Genomic DNA, 20,634 nt, shown 5'->3' with positions numbered 1-20,634 from the left:
TAAATCAAAGGTAGTATTATTATTATTATTATTATTATTCTGACAGCTTTAGTTTCCTTAAAGTATTTATCAATAATAAATGATGAAGTATTATATAAACCATATAAATGTCAGTACCTGCAGCTGCAGTACTCGCAACCGTCGCCGGTGGCGCTGCTGCGCCGGAAACGGACCATGAAAGCAGCATCAGAAGAAGAAGCGGCGCCTCCTGCCGGAAGCTTGTTGTTGTTGACATGACGCTCAGAGAGCTTCAATGGAGACAAACTGGAGATAAATCTTTTTCTCAAACGACCACGAACCGGCCAGCAGGTAAGACGGACTCACCTGTGGACACCCGGACACGTGACCGCGCCGGAAGAGCGTTAGCTTAGCCTTTAGCTAGACCTTTTAAAAAGCAACCGAGCGGAGTTCAACAACAGTTGGCCTGCTAGCTGCCGGCGGATGCTAAGCTAACGGCTAACAGCCGGGCTAGTTAGTAAGTTGAATAGTTAACCAGTTTACTAACTAGTGTACTAACTAGTGAACTGGTTAACTTTCTGTAACCACCCGCGGACGAGTGTTAATTGGTTAGCAGCTCAGGATAAAGCTAAGCTAACGGCTAACAACAGGATTTAAGTGTTTTATTACATTGTTACAACCATAAATACTCCAGAGAGTACAAGTACACACAAGGAAAGAGTCCGAAGAGGTATTCATTATGCAGAATACTATGTATAGTATTCATTATGCAGAATACTTTACATAGTATTCTGATGATTGAATGGGATTAATATGACCTCTTAATGTATGAGTTGATCAATAATCTGAAATAAACATAAAGCTGTCAGATACAAGTACTACATGTACCTCTAGATGTACAGTATATTAATATGTCTTTATATTTGTGTATACCTGTTCCTCTATATTGATGTAGCGCTTTGACCTTTGACCTTTGCTCCAGTGGACGAGGGCGGAGCTTCCCGTTGGCCATGATGGAGGCCTCTGAGCCGGAGCCTTCCCCCTCTGATCAGGACAGCCCCTCCCCCTCCTCGTCCTCCTGCGGCGCCCCCCAGGCCGCCACCCCCCCGCTGGGCGTGATCAGCGAGGCCGCGGGCGAGCTCGGCCCGGCGATCGATGCCGAGGCGGCGCTGCGGGCGTGTCGGGAGGTGCTGCAGCAGGCGACGCTGACTCGGGCGGAGGTCGACGGGGGGGCGGACCCCGAGGGCCCCGCCCCCGGCTCCGTGAAGAGCGCCCGGCGCCGCCAGAGACGCAGCCCCTCCAGGCAGTCGTGGCTGCTGCGCCTGTTTGAGTCCAAGCTGTTCGACGTGTCCATGGCCATCTCCTACCTGCACCGCTCCAAGGAGCCGGGCGTCCAGGCCTACATCGGCAACCGGCTGTTCAGCTTCGGCCACGCCCAGGTGGACTTCTACCTGCCGCAGCTGCTCAACATGTACATCCACATGGACGAGGACGTGGGCGACGCCATCAAGCCCTACGTGGTGGGCCACAGCTCCACACCTTATACAACTGTACATGTAGATATTATTTATACCAGCAGAGAGCTCCACACTTTTTAGAACTGTAGAATATATATATATATATATTCGTAGATATCTCTAAATTTTATTAAACTATTTTAAAAATTTTTAAATTTATATTAATACTTGTTTTGTTCTATATATAAATATATATTTCTATGCTGTATATTTGTATATTATTTATAGAACTATATAAATATTTATATATAAATAAATATTTACATATATATTTATATAAATATATATATAAATAAATATTTATATATATAAATATGTATATGTTTATCAATATATATTTATATATATGTTTATAAACATTACCGTTCAAAAGTTTGGGATCACCCAGACAAGTCTTCCATGAAAATTCACACTTTTATTTATCAAATGAATATAAAATATAGTCAAGACATTGACAAGGTTAGAAATAATGATTAATATTTGAAGTATTAATTTTGTTCTTCAAACTTCAAGCTCAAAGGAAGGCCAGTTGTATAGCTTATATCACCAGCATAACTGTTTTCAGCTGTGCTAACATAATTGCACAAGGGTTTTCTAATCATCCATTAGTCTTCTAAGGCGATAACACAATGTACCATCAGAACACTGGAGTGATGATGAAATGGGCCTCTATACACCTCTGGAGACATGTCATTAGAAACCAGACGTTTCACCTAGAAGAGTCATTTACCACATTAACAATGTAGAGAGGGTATTTATGATTGATTTAATGTTATCTTCATTGAAAAAACAGAGCTTTTCTTTGAAAAATAAAGACATTTCTAAGTGATCCCAAACTTTAGAACGGTAGTGTATATATTTATACTCTGATCTGTTTCCTTCTTAAGCTCCAATTACAAACCAAACACTGCACTATTATAACTATGTATTCATAACCTCCTGTATTCCTGCCGTGACCTTTGCCCCCTCGCGGTGCGTTCAGGTGCACCGCTGCCGCCAGAGCATCTCCTTCAGCCTGCGCTGCGCCTGGCTGCTGGGCGCCTACTCCTCCGACATGCACATCTCCACGCAGCGCCACTCCAGAGGCACCAAGCTGAGGAAGCTCATCCTGTCCGACGAGCTGAAGCCCGCCGGCTCCCGGGCCCGCCGCGACCTCCTGACCCTGACGGCCTTCTGCCCCCCGGGGGGGCCGGAGCACGGCCTGTCGCCCTCCAAGCGCACGCACCAGCGCTCCAAGTCGGACGCCACGGTCGGCGTCAGCCTGAGCAGCAACCTGAAGAGGACGGCCAGCAACCCCAAAGTGGAGAGCAGCCAGGACGAGGTAAGACCGCCTCCCAGGGGCGGGGCCTGGATCCTGGAGAGAGGAGGAGCCACCGAGACGGGAGCGTTGTCTTTTATTACAAACAAATAGCCAAATAACTTTAAAACGCCTAACGCAGATAAAGAGGTGTTACTCCCTCAAAGTAAAAACCTACAGAGGAGGCTACAGAGAATCTGGAATATTTAAACCAATCCCAGCCCAGCATGAGTCCCCGCCCTCTGACCTCTGACCTCTGACCTTCAGGACAGCTGCTCCAGCTCAGACAGTCTGGAGTTTAAGACTCGTCCCGTAAGTTCACCAGCATCATATTCTCCCTCCAGGGTGCATTGTGGGAAATGGAGTCTGTGATGGAGGTTGTGGGTTCTGGTTCTGGATGTTTCTGTTGGATCCAATCAGCTGTCTGATGGTGTGGGTGAACCAATCAGAACGCAGGATGATGGTCATGCTTCCTCTCACTGAATCTGTTTGTGTGTCGGGTCTGCTCTTTATGTTCACGTGTTCACGCGTTCACGTGTTCACGCGTTCGCGCGTTCACGTGAACACGTCTTCGCATGTTCACGCGTTCATGCGTTCACGCGTTCACCTGGTCACGCGTTCACCTGGTCACGTGTTCACGTGAACACGTCTTCACATGTTCACGCGTTCACGTGTTCACCTGGTCGTGTGTTCACCTGGTCGTGTGTTCACCTGTTCGCGTGTTCACGTGAACACGTCTTCACATGTTCACGTGTTCACGCGTTCACGTGAACACGTCTTCACATGTTCACGTGTTCACGCGTTCGCGCGTTCACGTGAACACGTCTTCACATGTTCACGCGTTCACGTGAACACGTCTTCGCGTGTTCACGCGTTCATGCGTTCACGCGTTCACCTGGTCACGCGTTCACCTGGTCACGTGTTCACGTGAACACGTCTTCACATGTTCACGCGTTCACGTGTTCACCTGGTCGTGTGTTCACCTGGTCGTGTGTTCACCTGTTCGCGTGTTCACGTGAACACGTCTTCACATGTTCACGCGTTCACGTGTTCACGCGTTCACCTGGTCACGTGTTCACGTGAACACGTGTTCACGTGAACACGTCTTCACATGTTAACGCGTTCACGTGTTCACGTGTTCACCTGTTCGCGCGTTCACGTGTTCACCTGTTCACGTGTTCACCTGTTCGCGTGTTCACGTGAACACGTCTTCGCGTGTTCACGCGTTCACGTGTTCACCTGGTCGTGTGTTCACCTGTTCGCGTGTTCACGTGAACACGTCTTCACATGTTCACGTGTTCACGCGTTCACGTGTCCAGGTGTCCGCCTGTCCAGGTGTCATGTTGCCCCTCTCGGTCCCGTGTAACTAAGCCCCGCCCCCAGCCCCTGCGCCTGGCGCCCCAGAGGGAGTTTGTGAAGGCGCTGCTGGGCATCGGCCAGCGTCTGGCCACGCTGCCCACCAAGGAGCAGAAGACGCAGCGCCTGGTGTCGGAGCTGTCGCTGCTGAGCCACAAGCTGCCGGCCCGCGTGTGGCTGCCCACGGCGCCGCGCCCCCACCACGTGGTGCGCGTACCGCACACGCAGGCCGTGGTGCTGAACTCCAAGGACAAGGTGAGACCCCCCCCCCCCCCCCCCCCCCAGGCCCGCGCTGACCTGTGACCCCCCTCAGGCGCCCTACCTCATCTACGTGGAGGTCCTGGAGTGCGACAACTTCGAGACGTCCAACGTTCCCGTCCGGATCCCGGAGAACCGGATCAGGAGCACCCGCTCGGTGGAGAACCTGCCGGACTGCGGCGTGGCGGCGGACCAGAGGGCCGGAGGCTTCTCCACCGTGCCCAACTACGACGACGACGCCTGGTCCACGGACGACATCGGGGAGCTGCAGGTGGAGGTGAGCCTTGAGGGGCCTTGAGGAGCCTTGAGGAGCCTTGAGGAGCCCTGAGGAGCCTTGAGGAGCCCTGAGGGGCCTTGAGGAGCCTTGAGGGGCCTTGAGGAGCCCTGAGGAGCCCTGAGGGGCCTTGAGGAGCCCTGAGGAGCCTTGAGGGGCCTTGAGGAGCCTTGAGGAGCCCTGAGGAGCCTTGAGGAGCCCTGAGGGGCCTTGAGGAGCCTTGAGGAGCCCTGAGGGGCCTTGAGGAGCCTTGAGGAGCCTTGAGGAGCCCTGAGGAGCCCTGAGGGGCCTTGAGGAGCCTTGAGGAGCCCTGAGGGGCCTTGAGGGGCCTTGAGGAGCCTTGAGGGGCCTTGAGGAGCCCTGAGGAGCCTTGAGGAGCCCTGAGGGGCCTTGAGGAGCCTTGAGGAGCCCTGAGGAGCCTTGAGGGGCCCTGAGGAGCCTTGAGGAGCCTTGAGGGGCCTTGAGGAGCCTTGAGGAGCCTTGAGGAGCCTTGAGGGGCCTTGAGGAGCCCTGCAGCGGTCTCATGAGCACTGTGTGGCCCCTGCAGCTCCCGGAGGTCCACACCAGCAGCGGGGACAACATCAGCCAGTTCTCCGTGGACAGCAGCAGCAGCCTGGAGAGCCGGGAGCCGGTGTTCATCGCCGCCGGAGACATCAGGTGTGGCACATGTCCCCGTCACTGAGAGCCCGGGGCCCTTGTGGAGGTCCTGAAGACACGTGGTGGTCTGCATGTTGCAGGAGGCGCCTGTCGGAGCAGCTGGCTCAGACCCCCACCACCTTCAGACGAGACCCCGAGGACCCCTCAGCCGTGGCCCTGAAGGAGCCCTGGGAGGAGAAGGTCCGGTAGGTGGAGTTGGTTCTATCTGATCTACCTGTGAATCATACTGCCCCCTACAGGCCACAGGGAGGCTCTACACCTCACTACATATTTATACTAGGGCTGTCAATCGATTAAAACAAATTAACTAATTAATCGCACATTTTTAAATTCATTAATCGGGACTAAAAGTTTTTTTTTTTTTTTTTTTTAAAGACTAAACTTCCCACAGAGCTGTGTCCTCAGAGAGGCTCCTACATAAAGGGCCAGCGAGGTATTTAATATCGTGGATGATGAATTGTTTCTCCAGTGAAACATCAGATTAGTAAGTAAAGGTCCATTTGAGACACATTGGTCCTGTCATCTTTAACATGAACAGCAGAACCAGAGGCCTTGGGAAACGTTCACCCTCTGGAGGCTGGCCTCATGTCTCCATTCTACAAAACAATGTAAATTCACCTTTTTTCATATGACACACCCCCACGTGTTCTACATCAAACATTCCAGAACAATCTCAGCTCTATTCAATGAGGCTCAGTTGTCCTGGTGCCGTGTTCTCTGCTCTCTGACTGACAGGCTGCTAATGAGCCTCACCTGTGAGGTGGGAGGTCCTTTGTGATTTACTGAGTGTTCATTGGTTGTTTTTTTCGCAAAATGTTGACGGACAAACGGATTGACCAATCACGGTGAAGGGTTCGTGTGACGAGTTCTTTCCGCGCCGCGTCACCCGACACGTGGTTTTTTAATTTTTTATAATTTTTTACTTTTCGTTTTTGGATAGTATCAATTTATAAAGTATACATCAGCACAAGTGTAGTATTCAATATATACCAGGGCTCCAGACTAACTTTTTTTACTAGGAGCACAGTGGCCCCTAACTTAAAATTTTAGGGGCGCAAGAAGAAAATTTAGGGGCGCACACTATAAATCGACTTGCAAAGTTTTCCCATCATTTTTACTGTATTACTGATAAATAATTTGACAATATACAATCTTATGCCTGTTTGCCTTCATGAACTGCAAAACATTCACAACAGAGAACTCTTCAGAAGTTACTGTATTGAGTTTAAACATATTTTAAGAGAAAACATACCGTGAGCATGTGCATGTTGCACTTCGATGTGGCCAATCAAAACATTTGTTGGTTTCTAGAGATGCACGGAGCGGGTTTTTGGTCGCGATCACTGAAATCAGTATCTTCGATCCCGATCACCGATCACTGAAATCAGTATCTGCCGATCACCGATAATACCGATCACCGATCACTGAAATCAGTATCTGCCGATCCGATAATACCAATCACCGATCACGGTGTTGATTGAAGCATTCTATTTATTGTGTAGCATTATTGCCTAGGACTATGAGGAAATACATATATAAAGCAACTCAAACATTAAATAAATTACCGATTTCTTTAAACATTTAGGACTTTTACTTTGAAAAATGTCCTAATTGATACATTAAAATTGTTTGATTGCTATTGTAGGGGATTTCAGATATGTATGGAACACATCTGCATCATTCATTTCCTGGAACTCTTGGGGAAATCTATATACAGGACTTTTCTGAACATACAAAAGTCTGACTTATTTTTAAAAACTCTTCCTTGGTCCAGTAAAAATGTTTTAATGTTAGCATAATTTAAGCTAAATCTCAGAAACGATCTATAAAGATACAAAATCAGTTCATTGTTTACTTTTATATGTTCGTGTATGATTTGTCGACATCTTATTTTGAAAAACGGATGTTGTTTCACGTGGTTCTTTCCGCTAACTTTGCAAAACCGGATGTTGTCACTTAAATCCTTCCGCTAACTTTATCAAAACCCTCGCGCGCTCCCGATCGAATGCGTTTAGCGTGAGCATCAGTCTGTCGGGGCAGACATGTGAGAGTCGGCTGAGTCGACCCAGAGATTCAACTCGGGGGACGGGGACGCCGCTCGGTGGTGAGGATCCCCTCTGACCTCTCACTCTGCGGCCCTCCGTTGCGATGCGCCTCTTTTCACACATTAGCCACCCCCCAGCCTTCTTCTTCGGTTTTCGTCTCCTTTCTTCTTCTTCTGGAGTTAATGTCGGTTAGCAAACCAGTCATTCAGGCATTACCGCTAACTATAGTGGGCTGAAGTGTAGAACAAGTTTGTCAGTAACAAAAATATTTAATAACAAAAAACAAAAAAATCTGCTAATTTACTGGTCGCGCATGCGCGAGTTGATGAAAAATTTACTCGCACTAGTCTAATTTTAGGCGCAAAATGCGACCATTTGGTCGCAGTCTGGAGCCCTGTATACCATCCAGTCTTTCAAATTAAATAACATTGAACATTTTTGGGAGAGTGTACATACAAACAGAGAAATGCATCAGACAAGGGGGAGACTAGGGGGGAGACGAGGGGGGAGGGGCATAGAGGTCGGAGAGGTTTCCTACACTAGAGCAGCGTTGCAGGGTCATTCATTATCTCCACAGGATCCGTATTGGATGAGCATATCTCACCCACTTGTCCCAGAGTTGAATCAACATACTTGTGTGAAGGCGGAGGGAGAAGGTGATCCCTTCCATAGCATAGATGTCATTTACGATGTCTCTCCACTCCTGAGTCGTGGGGCTCAGGGAGCAGCCAGCGTCTGGTGAGCGCTTTTTTACAAGCGGTTATCAAAATGACAAACATGTATTTATCTCGTCGCCCTGTTTGAAAATCACATTTTCCTAAGAATAAAGTTGCAAATTCCAGGGGCAAGTCAGTGTTAAGTATGATTTCCAATATTTGATGAAAGTCTGGCCAGAAAGGCCTTATGACAGGGCACTCCCAAAATATGTGCCAGTGATTTTCTTCCTGAGCCCCACACCGTCTCCAACATGTGGCTCTCCTCCCGCGAAGCGTGCCTTCTGCTTCGCTGGAATAAAGAAACGAATAACACACTTCCATGCAAATTCCCGCCATATATGAGAGTTGGTACATTTCCATTGGAATTTACACACATCTAACCAGTCTTCATTTGATATTGAGAGGTTGCCATCTCTTTCCCATTTTTCCTTTACATATACTGCAGTGTGGGATTTTTTGTCATAAGGCCCTTGTAGGATTTAGAGATAATACCTCTGTTTGATTCGCTTTGGTAGGCACCGAGAAATATTCTTAGTATTGGTTCATCAAGGTCTATTGTATTTCTAATGTTATGTTCGAAATTGTTGCGTATCTGGAGATATCTATAAAAATCAGATTTTTCAAGACGATATTTTTCCCTTAGGTGTTCAAAGTCCTTTAGTTGTCCTTTATCTGTCAAAGAATAGTATGTCGTTATACCTTTTGGGATCCAAGATTTAAATCTATGATCCATTTCATTTGGTTTGAACCCCGGGTCATAGGCACACCATTGAAGTATTTGTAGTTTATGATCTAGTTTATATTCTCTTTTTATCATGTTCCAGATTTTTAAATTGAATTTGATCCATGGGTTTTGTAAATTGTCTATAATTTTTCCCAGGTTTTTGTGTGCTAATACTGCTTGAATTGGGGGGTCATTCATAATAGAGAGTTCAATATCTTTCCACCTGGCGCAATAAGATGGGGTACACATGTTAATTAAGGGTTTAATCTGAACAGCATGGAAGTAATTTTTTAAGTTGGGTAGAGCCATTCCTCCTTCTTCTTTTGGAAGTTGTAGAGTTTTAAATTTAATCCTTGGTTTTTTCCCTTGCCAGATAAATCTTGAAATGATTTTATCCAATTCAGAGAATTGTTTCGGGGGAATTTCTACAGGGAGTGCTTGAAATAGGAACAGATATCGTGGGAGAATGTTCATTTTGACAGTCAATTCTATGGGTTAATCCAAGAAAAGAAATAGAGTTCCATCGATATGTATCTTCTTTAATGTTTGTTGTGAGAGGAGTGTAGTTTATCTCTGCCAATGTTGAGATATCTCTTGGTAGGTGTATTTCAAGGACTTCTGGTCCCAGTTAAGGTGGAATTTATCTTTAATGTGTTTAGGGGGTGTACAATTAAAGGTCAAGATTTGTGTTTTTTGTAGGTTTAATTTATATCCTGCATATCTACCAAAAGTTTTTAACAGGTTCATTAATTCAAGAAGGGAGTTAGAGGGGGTGGTTAAGTAAATCAGGACATCGTCAGCATACAGGGCCACTTTGTGGTCTGATCCATTTCAACAAATGCCTTTAATGCTTTCTGTCTTCTCCATTGCGCCAGAGGTTCTATATAGAGGGCAACAAGCAGTGGAGAGATTGGGCATCCCTGTCTTGTTCCACGCTCTAATATAATGGTGTCCGAGAGATGTCCATTTATTGTAATCCAGGCCAAGGGTTTAGTATATAGTGTACGAATGCCTTTAATGAAAGTGTCGTGCATGCCAAGTCGTTCAAGGACTTTCTATAGGAAAGGCCAGCTCACTGAATCAAAGGCCTCTCAGCATCCAGACTGACTAGGTAGGCTTCCAGATGGTTCTGTTGGATGTGGTTTAGTCTGTGCAGCGATCGCCTGATGTTATCGTGGGTTTGTCTTTGTGAGATAAAGCCAGTCTGGTCATGATGTATCATTTGGGGGAGGGTCTGTTCCAGTCTTTTGGCCAGGATGGCTGTATATCATTTGTAGTCAGCATTCAACACTGAAATTGGTCTATAAGATCCACATTCTAGTTTATCTTTTCCTTCTTTGTGAATAACAGAGATCACTGCCTCGCTCCAAGATGGGGGCATCTTGGCATCTTTTAGGGTTATATTGCAGGCCCTAAGGAGGTTTGATATTAGCTCAAATCGAAATGTCTTGTACCACTCCGAAAGGAAGCCATCCGGACCAGGTGATTTATTGGTTTTAAGTCTGGAGATGGCGCTGTTTAGTTCTGTCTCAGTTATCGCTGCTGTTAATATCTGATTTTGTTCTTCTGATAGTTCAGGGAGATTGAGAGACTTGAGGAATTCGCTAATTTGTTGTTCGCCCTCTAGTTGTGGTTGTGTGTATAGAGATTTGTAGTATTTGTTCAAGGTATTTGCAGTTCATCGTGTTTATAGTGTATAGTTTTAGAAACCGGGTCTCTTATTTTGTATATTGTGCTATCCGCTCGTTGTTTTTGCAGCCTTCTTGCCAAGAGCTTTGTTGATTTTGAGCCCGCCTCATAACATTTTTGTTTTGTGAATATCATGTTTTTTTCAATTTCCTGTGAGTATAATAGATTTATTTCATTCCTAACTTTCTTAATTTCTGTCAGCAAATTCTTTTTTTGTTCTCTCTTATGTTGTGTCTCAAGATCCTTTAATTCTTTATTAAGGTTTAGTAGTCGTAGTTGTTTCTCTTTCTTTTCATGGGCACAGAAAGATATAATTCTCCCTCTGATGACTGCCTTCAAGGCATCCCATACTATAGCTGAGTCGACCTCCCCATTATCATTTTCATCCAGAAACATTTTTATTTCCTTTCTCATTTGGGTCTTAAATTTCGGGTTGTTTAAGATACTTGTATTCAACCTCCACAATGTTTTTCTTATTTTATCGCTGATATGCACAGTGCAGGACAGAGGTGCATGGTCAGATAAGTCAATACTACCAATATCACAACTATGCATTCTATGGCGATCTCTCTTTAGCACAAAGAAATAGTCTATCCTTGAGTATGTATCATGGGGGCATGAGTAAAATGTAGTCACGGCCTGATGGGTAAATATCTCTCCATAGATCTAATATGCCCAGTTCTGTCATTAGAACATTAATTTTCCTATGCAACGATGTAGCGGTCATATTTTTTGAAGTCTAGTTTTGGGTTAAGACGGATGTTCCAATCTCCACCGCATATGACAATTCCTGGGGCCTCTATCATTCAATCAAATATCTTTCTGTAGAAATTAAAATCACTTCCAGGGGGGGCATAAATGTTACATAAAGTTATTGTAAACACCATCTATTTTTCCAGAGACTATTATATATCTCCCCTCCTTCTCTGTTACTTTAGAAAGTAGTTCAAACGGTTTAACACTGTTTCCGTTTTTAAAACAATTATTTCTCAGCGAAAATAAGGATCATAAATGAGTTTAACTCGTGGATGAATCAGTCGGGTTTCCTCCTGCTCCTCCTTCCTCCCGTCTCCCCCTCTGAGACACAGAGGAACGGAGGGGCGACCTGTCGGGGACGCGGCGCGGAAAGACTCGTCACACGAAACCTTCACCGTGATTGGTCAATCCGATTGTCTGTCAACATTTTGGGGAAAAAACAACCAATGAACACTCAGTAAATCACAAAGGACCTCCCACCTCACAGGTGAGGCTCATTAGCAGCCTGTCAGTCAGAGAGCAGAGAACACGGCATGAGGACAATGAGCCTCATTGAATAGAGCTGAGATTGTTCTGGAATGTTTGATGTAGAACACGCGATTAATGAATTTCAAGATGTGCGATTAATTAGTTAATTTGTTTTAATCGATTGACAGCCCTAATATATACACATATATATGTATATATATATATATGTATATATTAGGGCTGTGAAACGATTACAATTTTTAATCGGGTTAATCACAGGTTTTTGTGGATTAATCATGATTAATCACATATTACCGATATTCTCGGTATATTTTGTGAGAACATAGAGATTTATGACAAAAGACGGATATATACATTTATACATTCTTTTATACAATGGTGCTGCAACTCAGCAGTTATTTAGCAGTTTTCTTCCATATGGAACATTAATACATCTTCATCCTAAACAGAATGTTTAACCCTCCTGTTACCTTTAGGGTCACTTTGACCCCATTCAATGTTTAATGTCGGTGTTCTTTGGGGTCAATTTGACCCCAGGCTGTTTTTCACTGTCAAACATATAAGAAATATCAACTTTTTTATTTATTTAAAGGGCTATTTAGGTAGTAAACAAACAAACATAAAGTACCTCACACTTAAACTTGGGAAGCAATATTAATTCTAATAATTTTCTGGAGGTTTTAATTGCTGGGGTCAAATTGACCCGAGGGTAAAATATGTTAGTAAATGTAAAGGTAACAGGAGGTTAAACAGAACATGTTTCTCTTGTTTGTCAACCATTAACTCCACCATGATACAATCTAAAGGCCTCTAGTCTTCCTCTAGCAGCTGCTGAGGCAAACTGACTGTGTGGGTTTTCTTCATGAACTGGGCCGTGATGAAAGGGACGGCGGGGACACCGCTGCAAAGCTGAAACCTCACCGGCCCGGACAGGTGGACAGATTGACAAGTGACTTTTTTTTTGCTCGGTCGATGCGCGCACGGAGCTCTGTGGCGCGAGACGGAGATCGATAAGTGTTAACGCAACGCGAAGAGACAGAAATGACATGCTGCTGTGGAGATACGATCAACAACAGACGTTTAGTTTAATAAACAAAGACGTGCTCTAGAGAACATGTCAGGGGGCGGGCCAATCTCTTTAATGTCATTGATCTACCGACACTACGCCGCGATCGACTGGCAGGTCGCGATCGACGTGTTGAGACCCCGATCTACAGGAAGTAGAAGTCGTAACAAGGTTTCCGGAGGTGAACCTGCGGAAGGATCATTACCGATGAACAGACCGTCTGCATGAGAGCGGACAGAGTTCAGGTTGAAGTGGTGGATTGGAAGCTCATTTTGCAAGTGACTTTTTTTTCGTCCCGACGACCAACAACAGACGGATTGGAAGCTCATTCTGCGCATGCGTTAAATGCGTTAAAAAACAACAACTAGTTAAATCTGTAATTTAATTAACTTGAGTTAACTCGTTATTTTTCACAGCACTAATATATATATATATTAGGGCTGGGCACGTTAACGCGTTAATCTTGCGTAAACGCATCAATGAATTAACGGCAACAATTATTTTATCGCGCGTTAACGCAGGTTTTATTATTTATTTTATTGTTGTAAAAGTGTGTTTCTCACAGGCTTTTATTTTGTAAAAGTCTGCTACTGATTGCTGCGGAACCGGAAAAGAAAGTCATTCGCGGTTTAACAAACATGGAGAATCTCAACAAATGACGGCAGGTACGAGACTCAAGACACACATCACACGGAGAATACACGAGCTGGATGAAGAGGAGAGGACTGCAAAGCGACAGCTTCACAACGTGCTGCTGCTCTCTGGGGACGACTGGACATCGGGGGACCAGACGTCCTCTTTCCCCGGACACGTCCTGCTTCTGAGACCTACAACATGCGTCCGGCAGGGATTCCAAAAACGTCGGGATTTTGCTTCGTCGGATATTTGTGTTTCTCTGGGTTTTCATAAACTAGTATTTACCCCTTACAAGTTTTGGAAATGGTATCTCCCTTCTTACGTGAGCTCTGACGGTATAGAGGACAGTCATTGGTCGACCGATCTCAGGGTTGCCAGATACACGATAATTATCCTCCAAATACAACCATGTTGAGCCTTTGGTACGATACTTCACCATCTCCAACCTGGCAACACGGAGCACCTCGCCGCCTCCACTAGTTCATTGTTGTTTGTGCTGTAAACTCCTCCCAGCGCCGCCGCTCCCATAGCGCACTACGCGCTGTGCGGAGGGCACCACGTCCTGAGGGGCTCCACAAAATAGGCAACTAAAAAATCCTCAGTTATAATAATTATAATTCCGATATTATTTCAGTCAAGAAATATTAGGCACCTTTTAGGCATGTATATCACAAAACAGGCAGAACAAGAGAGATGTTTAATCTCAGCAGCAACATTTAAAATAGAAGTGCGCTATACACTACTTTTGAATTAATTATTGGATTTTGCGTATACAAATGCGATTAATCAGGGAAATCATGCGATTAATCGCGATTAAAAATTTAAATCGTTGCCCAGCCCTAATATATATACATACATATGTTCACCTGTTCACTGGTCACCATGGTGATGAACCTGTTCACTGGTCACCATGGTGATGAACCTGTTCACTGGTCAGCATGGTGATGAACCGTCACAAACAGACTGACAGCTCTCCTCTCCTGAGCAGTGGTCCCCATGTGGCCCCGCCCCCTGAACAATATCAGACGCGTTACGATGTATTATTTTGTTCACCTGGCCCGCTGCCGTTGAGATTGCAGTGAGACGCGGAAAAAATGTGGAGTGGTGCTCTTCACAATAAAACATCTTTGATGGACGTGTCGCGTCTCGGCCAATCAGCGTTCAGATGTCCACAGCGTTTGGGAAGTTAGGTTAGCTTGAATGTTAGTCCGCTACATCTGCTGCTGTCACGCTGCACGGTGTAGCGATGCTAACAAAGTACCGTACGTTAAAAACGATGTGATTTAGCATATTTTTAGAATCGATACTTCATTAAAAGAGCGATCAGAGCTCACGCTGCTCCGCTCCGTTAAATGTTGTCTGCACGCGCAGCGCCACAGCGAGTGGGGGCGTGGCTTATCTCCGTTGCCTTTCTCTGTGGAAAAATATTTTCCGCTATCCGCCACGGAATAAATAACCACGTTTTCTATGTTATCCTCTTGTGGAAATGCCACACACGTGGTGACATGTAGCGCCCTGGTGTCTGGGTTCATAACGTCACCCGGAGGCGCACTCAGCTCCGTGAATGTCTCCGACGACGTGAAGGACTTCCGCATCCAGCGCCACGTGAGCAGCAGCAGCCAATTAGATTCATCAACAGAGAAGGATCATTACCGATGAACAGACCGTCTGCATGAGAGCGGACAGAGTTCAGATTGAAGCTCATTTTGCAAGTGACTTTTTTTTCGTCCCGACGACCAACAACAGACGGATTGGAAGCTCATTCTGCGCATGCGTTAAATGCGTTAAAAAACAACAACTAGTTAAACCTGTCATTGAATTAACTGAGTTAACGCGTTATTTTTCACAGCACTAATATATATACATACGTATACACCGACACACACACATTTATGTGTGTGTGTGTGTGTGTGTCGGTGGTGCTGCCCCCTACAGGCGCATCAGGGAAGGCTCTCCTTACGGCCACCTCCCCCACTGGAGGCTCCTCTCCGTCATCGTGAAGTGTGGAGACGACCTGCGCCAGGAGCTGCTGGCCTCCCAGGTGCTGCAGCAGCTGAAGGTACCATCACAGGTCACGTGACACACGCTCCAATCAGAGCGCAGCTCACCCCCCCCCCCCCCCCCTGCAGTCCATCTGGGAGCAGGAGCGCGTGCCCCTGTGGATCAAGCCCTACGAGATCCTGGTGCTGTCGGCCGACAGCGGCATGATCGAGCCGGTGGTGAACGCCGTGTCGCTGCACCAGGTGAAGAAGCAGAGCCAGCTGTCGCTGCTGGACTACTTCCTGCAGGAGCACGGGGGGGCGCCCACCACCGAGGCCTTCCTGTCCGCGCAGAGGGGCTTCGTCCAGAGCTGCGCCGGGTACAGCCTCCTCTGCTACCTGCTGCAGGTGAAGGACAGGTGAGACACACACACACACACACACACAGCCTCCTCTGCTACCTGCTGCAGGTGAAGGACAGGTGAGACACACACACACACACACACACACACACACAGCCTCCTCTGCTACCTGCTGCAGGTGAAGGACAGGTGAGACACACACACACACACACACACAGCCTCCTCTGCTACCTGCTGCAGGTGAAGGACAGGTGAGACACACACACACACACACACAGCCTCCTCTGCTACCTGCTGCAGGTGAAGGACAGGTGAGACACACACACACACACACACACAACCTCCTCTGCTACCTGCTGCAGGTGAAGGACAGGTGAGACACACACACACACACACACACACACAGCCTCCTCTGCTACCTGCTGCAGGTGAAGGACAGGTGAGACGATGATGTCACCTCCTCCTCACAGTAACCTTGACCTCAGGCACAACGGGAACATCCTATTGGACGCTGAAGGCCACATCATCCACATCGACTTCGGCTTCATCCTCTCCAGCTCGCCGAAGAACCTCGGCTTCGAGACCTCGGCCTTCAAGCTCACCGCCGACTTCGTGGACGTGAGTCCATCAGGGGGAGGGTCTAGTGGTCAGGGGAGGGTCTACTGGTCAGGGGGAGGGTCTACTGGTCAGGAGGGTCTAGTGGTCAGGAGGGTCTACTGGTCAGGGAGGGTCTACTGGTCAGGGGGAGGGTCTAGTGGTCAGAGGGAGGGTCTACTGGTCAGGGGGAGGGTCTAGTGGTCAGAGGGAGGGTCTACTGGTCAGGAGGAGGGTCTACTGGTCAGAGGGAGGGTCTACTGGTCAGGAGGAGGCTCTACTGGTCAGGGGGAGGGTCTACTGGTCAGGAGGAGGTGCTACTGGTCAGGGGGAGGGTCTACTGGTCAGGAGAAGGTGCTACTGGTCAGGGGGAGGGTCTACTGGTCAGGAGGAGGTGCTACTGGTCAGGAGGAGGTGCTACTGGTCAGGGGGAGGGTCTACTGGTCAGGGGGAGGGTCTACTGGTCAGGGGGAGGGTCTACTGGTCAGGTGGAGGCTCTACTGGTCAGTGGGAGGTGCTACTGGTCAGGGGGAGGGTCTACTGGTCAGGAGAAGGTGCTACTGGTCAGGGGGAGGGTCTACTGGTCAGGGGGAGGGTCTACTGGTCAGGAGGAGGTGCTACTGGTCAGGGGGAGGGTCTACTGGTCAGGTGGAGGCTCTACTGGTCAGTGGGAGGTGCTACTGGTCAGTGGGAGGTGCTACTGGTCAGGTGGAGGCTCTACTGGTCAGTGGGAGGTGCTACTGGTCAGGAGGAGGTGCTACTGGTCAGGAGGAGGTGCTACTGGTCAGGGGGAGGGTCTACTGGTCAGGAGGAGGCTCTTCTGGTCAGGAGGAGGCGCTACTGGTCAGGAGGAGGTGCTACTGGTCAGGGGGAGGGTCTACTGGTCAGGAGGAGGCTCTACTGGTCAGGAGGAGGGTCTACTGGTCAGGGGGAGGGTCTACTGGTCAGGAGGAGGCTCTACTGGTCAGGAGGAGGGTTTGTTGTTAATTGTGTGTGTGTGTGTGTGTGTGTGTGTGTGTGTGTGTGTGTGTGTGTGTGTGTGTGTGTGTGTGTGTGTGTGTGTGTGTGTGTGTGTGTGTGTGTGTGTGTGTGTGTGTGTGTGTGTGTGTGTGTGTGTGTGTGTGTGTGTGTCTATGTGTGTGTGTGTGTGTGTGTGTGTGTGTGTGTGTGTGTGTGTGTGTGTGTGGTTCCAGGTGATGGGCGGTCCTGATGGAGACATGTTTAACTACTACAGGATGTTGATTCTTCAGGGTCTCATCGCGGCCCGGAAGCACATGGAGAAGGTTCTGCAGATAGTGGAGATCATGCAGCAAGGTAACACACACACACACACACACACACACACACCAGGTGCTCACCTGCCCCCCCCCCCCCCAGGAACCCAGCTGCCCTGCTTCCACGGCTCCAGCACCATGCGGGCCCTGAAGGAGCGGTTCCACATGTCGCTGACGGAGGAGCAGCTGCAGCTGCTGGTGGAGCAGCTGGTGGACGGCTCCATGAGGTCCATCACCACCAAGCTGTACGACGGCTTCCAGTACCTCACCAACGGCATCATGTGACCCGGGGGGGGTCACCACCACCAAGCTGTGTGTGTGTCTGTGTGTGTGTGTGTGTGTGTGTGTGTGTGTGGAGCCTTCCTCTGGAGGTCCTCTTTTATTATTCGCTTCTTTTATTCCAGTTTTCTTCTTTTTCCATATTTGGGCTGATGTCTCTGATTGGCTGCTCAGCCGGACTCTTAGCCAATCAGAGAGCAGCCCCGTTGTCCTTCCTGTCTGCTGGTCTTGTGACGTGACCCCTGACCTGTGACATTAAACCGTTTCGACTCTTTTATTCTTTGTTGTGATTTATTTAAACAATCTATTTTAATAAGCTGGTTGATCTGTGTTGTCATTGTTGGGTCAGAGGTCAGCAGGTCTGTCAGGGGGTCGGAGGTTCGCCCTAGTCGATGTGTCCTTGAGCAAGGCACTTGTCCCTGAGTGTAATGTGTATTAACAGATAGTATTTAGATTATATTTTAGTATTAAGATGTTTTATTTCATCAGATTTAATAATCGGATGATTTAATTATTTGAAGCTTAATTTTAAAACCAAATAGAGATTTGAATTTCAAAATAAAAGCATCTGTATATTCGTATTACTAATTATCGTAATTAATCTCTTTAGAATTTATTTCAGATATTTAAAAAATTTCAAAGAAAATTCAATAAACTAGAATATTTTGAGACGTTTTAAAATGTTCAGACGAGTAAACTCTGTGTTCAGGTAATGAATGTGAAACCTCCCCAGACACAATGATGGAGGTCAAAGGTCAGCGTTCTGAGTACCTTTCTTAGGGTTGAACAAAGGGTCATTGTTCTTTCCCTGCAGGCTGTGGGACGCGTCAGGAAGGATATTATTCTCTTATTTGGCATTTGTTGGACTGCTGGTGGTTGCAATAGTGATGAATGTTTATTTTAATAACTGAATAATATTCAATATGAATATGAGATGTGCCTAATGTTATTATTCATATTATCTATGAACGAACACCGTGAGCATGACGTCATGGTGACGGTAAGGATGGTTTTGGGCTCATGAGTTATTGCAGTCTCAGATTTATTATGGTCTGGATCTCACATTCATCACCACTGTTGTGTCTTTATGATTATTTATATATCTTTATATATATATATATATAGCGACTCTAATCAGCGCAGCCGCACCACAGACGTCTTGTCAAAAAGCTGCAGAGCAGCGCGGCGCTGTGTCGCGGACCTGCGTGCGCAACCAACCGTTGATTTTGGGTTTAAGATATTTAAAAAAGAAAGGAAAGAGTTCGGCGAACAGCACCATCTCCTCCGCCAATGGTGTCTCATGGCGAGGCTTCAGTTTCACTTCCGACCGAGCGGGAGTCCGCTGGAGTCGTGTTTAGATTTAGGATTATAAAGCTCCTGTCATTAAATACGCTATATGAGGTTCTCCTCGGGGACACAGGAAGGAAAGCCCGCCTCCTGCTTCATCCGATTGGCTGCCTTGTGCCTCCTGCTTCATCCGATTGGCTGCCTTGGCCGAGTGTGACGTTGATGAGCGCTGCTTCTCCGCGCCTCGCGTCTAAAGTTGAGAATATTTTAACTTTTAACCGCCCCTGAAAAACGCAAGTAAACCTCGCCGCGTGGCGTTTAAAAGGCTCGTCTGAACGTCGCGCCTTAACTCGGGAATCAATGGTTTAGCGGGCGACGCGTTTTTGAGAGGCGCGTCTGGTGTGATCAGCCCTGACAGCGCTTTGAAGCCGCGCCGCCAGATCAAAGGAACATATGTTTATATATGTGGGTGGAGCTTAACAGCGCGCGTCACGCATGACGTCACGTCAAAGCCACATACATCTCTATATATAGACTGCATGCAAAGTCCCACGCAGATCCACTTTTAAGTTTCAAGTCATTGAATTAGTTGTTGAAGCTTTCACAGACTCAATATGCATAACGGAAAACTGCAGCTCGACAACAAACCGAAGCTTACTAAAGCATTGGACGAAATGAATAAGAAGAGGAATTATAAGAGATACGATGAGATCATTGAATCTCAGGAAGACGAGTTAAAGACACTCAAGGAGAAGAACAAGACTCAGGAGAAGGAAATTATGAATCTTAAAAAAACTGTTCAACAGCAGGAAGACGACAAAATAGAACGTGAACAGGCATTTGTACGGGTGCTGAACGAAAAGGTAGTGATGCAGACAGAGCTGGATAGCTGGCCCACCAAACTCTGTTTGCATGAAGAGAAAGTTGAAGAGTTCTGCAAGCAAAAGTCATCGGATGAGACCGCAAAGCACCAGAGTGACATTTCACAGACCCACGCGGAGAAGAGCCACCTGGACATGAAGGCGGACATCTCTGAATCCGTCCAGTTGATCTCGGATAACGTTGCATTGAAAAGAAGCATCATCGATCTTCACCATCGCTACTGTGACGGTGACACTCGCGTGGTCGTGCACCAGGAATCCTCCAAAGACGAAGCGTTAAGGAAGGAAGTAAACGATCTTCACAATGAGCAGCAGAGAGCAGCCGTGAATCAGAAGAAAGAGGACAAGAAGATGCTCCTCAAGCAGGAAAAAGAGGACAAGAGATACTCTGAAGCCCTGAGGACAATACATGATCTGAGGCCAGAGAATGCTTCTCTGAAGAAGATGAATCAACAGTTCACTGAGGAGGAGTTAGTTAAATTAGAGAACAGTGTAAAAGACAAAGACGGAATAAATGACCTGGAGGCAGAGCGATCTGAA

At 47.0% G+C, this 20,634-nt stretch overlaps 1 protein-coding gene across 8 annotated transcripts; it reads left to right on the top strand.

Moving 5' to 3' along the window:
- Window positions 1-172: 172 nt before the first annotated feature.
- On the top strand, window positions 173-18,203 carry pi4kb (phosphatidylinositol 4-kinase, catalytic, beta). 8 transcript variants are annotated; one of them, XM_056443934.1, is made up of 13 exons: window positions 176-309; window positions 941-1,478; window positions 2,458-2,796; window positions 3,040-3,084; window positions 4,108-4,383; window positions 4,442-4,663; window positions 5,208-5,317; window positions 5,398-5,502; window positions 15,374-15,497; window positions 15,568-15,836; window positions 16,250-16,397; window positions 17,567-17,687; window positions 17,751-18,203. In XM_056443934.1, the coding sequence occupies exons 2-13, from the start codon at window positions 969-971 to the stop codon at window positions 17,930-17,932; spliced, it is 2,451 nt and encodes an 816-aa protein (XP_056299909.1). In that variant the 5' UTR covers window positions 176-309; window positions 941-968; the 3' UTR covers window positions 17,933-18,203. The 8 variants fall into 8 exon arrangements, with proteins under 8 accessions (XP_056299908.1, XP_056299912.1, XP_056299909.1 ...); XM_056443938.1 differs by having other exon boundaries at window positions 177-309; window positions 4,156-4,383; XM_056443935.1 differs by having other exon boundaries at window positions 178-309; window positions 16,265-16,397.
- The last annotated feature ends 2,431 nt before the right edge of the window (window positions 18,204-20,634 follow it).

The sequence above is a fragment of the Pseudoliparis swirei genome, chromosome 22 (assembly GCF_029220125.1).
Source record: "Pseudoliparis swirei isolate HS2019 ecotype Mariana Trench chromosome 22, NWPU_hadal_v1, whole genome shotgun sequence".
In the NCBI taxonomy this organism is placed as follows: Eukaryota; Metazoa; Chordata; class Actinopteri; order Perciformes; family Liparidae; genus Pseudoliparis; species Pseudoliparis swirei.
Note: the sequence above shows the minus strand (reverse complement) of the source record. Positions and strands in the feature narration are given on the sequence as shown.

Bases quoted from the DNA above. Each gene is read 5' to 3' on its own strand.
- pi4kb (XM_056443933.1), top strand. From the start codon at position 969: ATGATGGAGGCCTCTGAGCCGGAGCCTTCCCCCTCTGATCAGGACAGC. The intron at 1,479-2,457 runs GTGGGCCACAGC...CGGTGCGTTCAG, and splicing joins ACGCCATCAAGCCCTACGTG to GTGCACCGCTGCCGCCAGAG. The intron at 15,837-16,264 runs GTGAGACACACA...CCTTGACCTCAG, and splicing joins CTGCTGCAGGTGAAGGACAG to GCACAACGGGAACATCCTAT.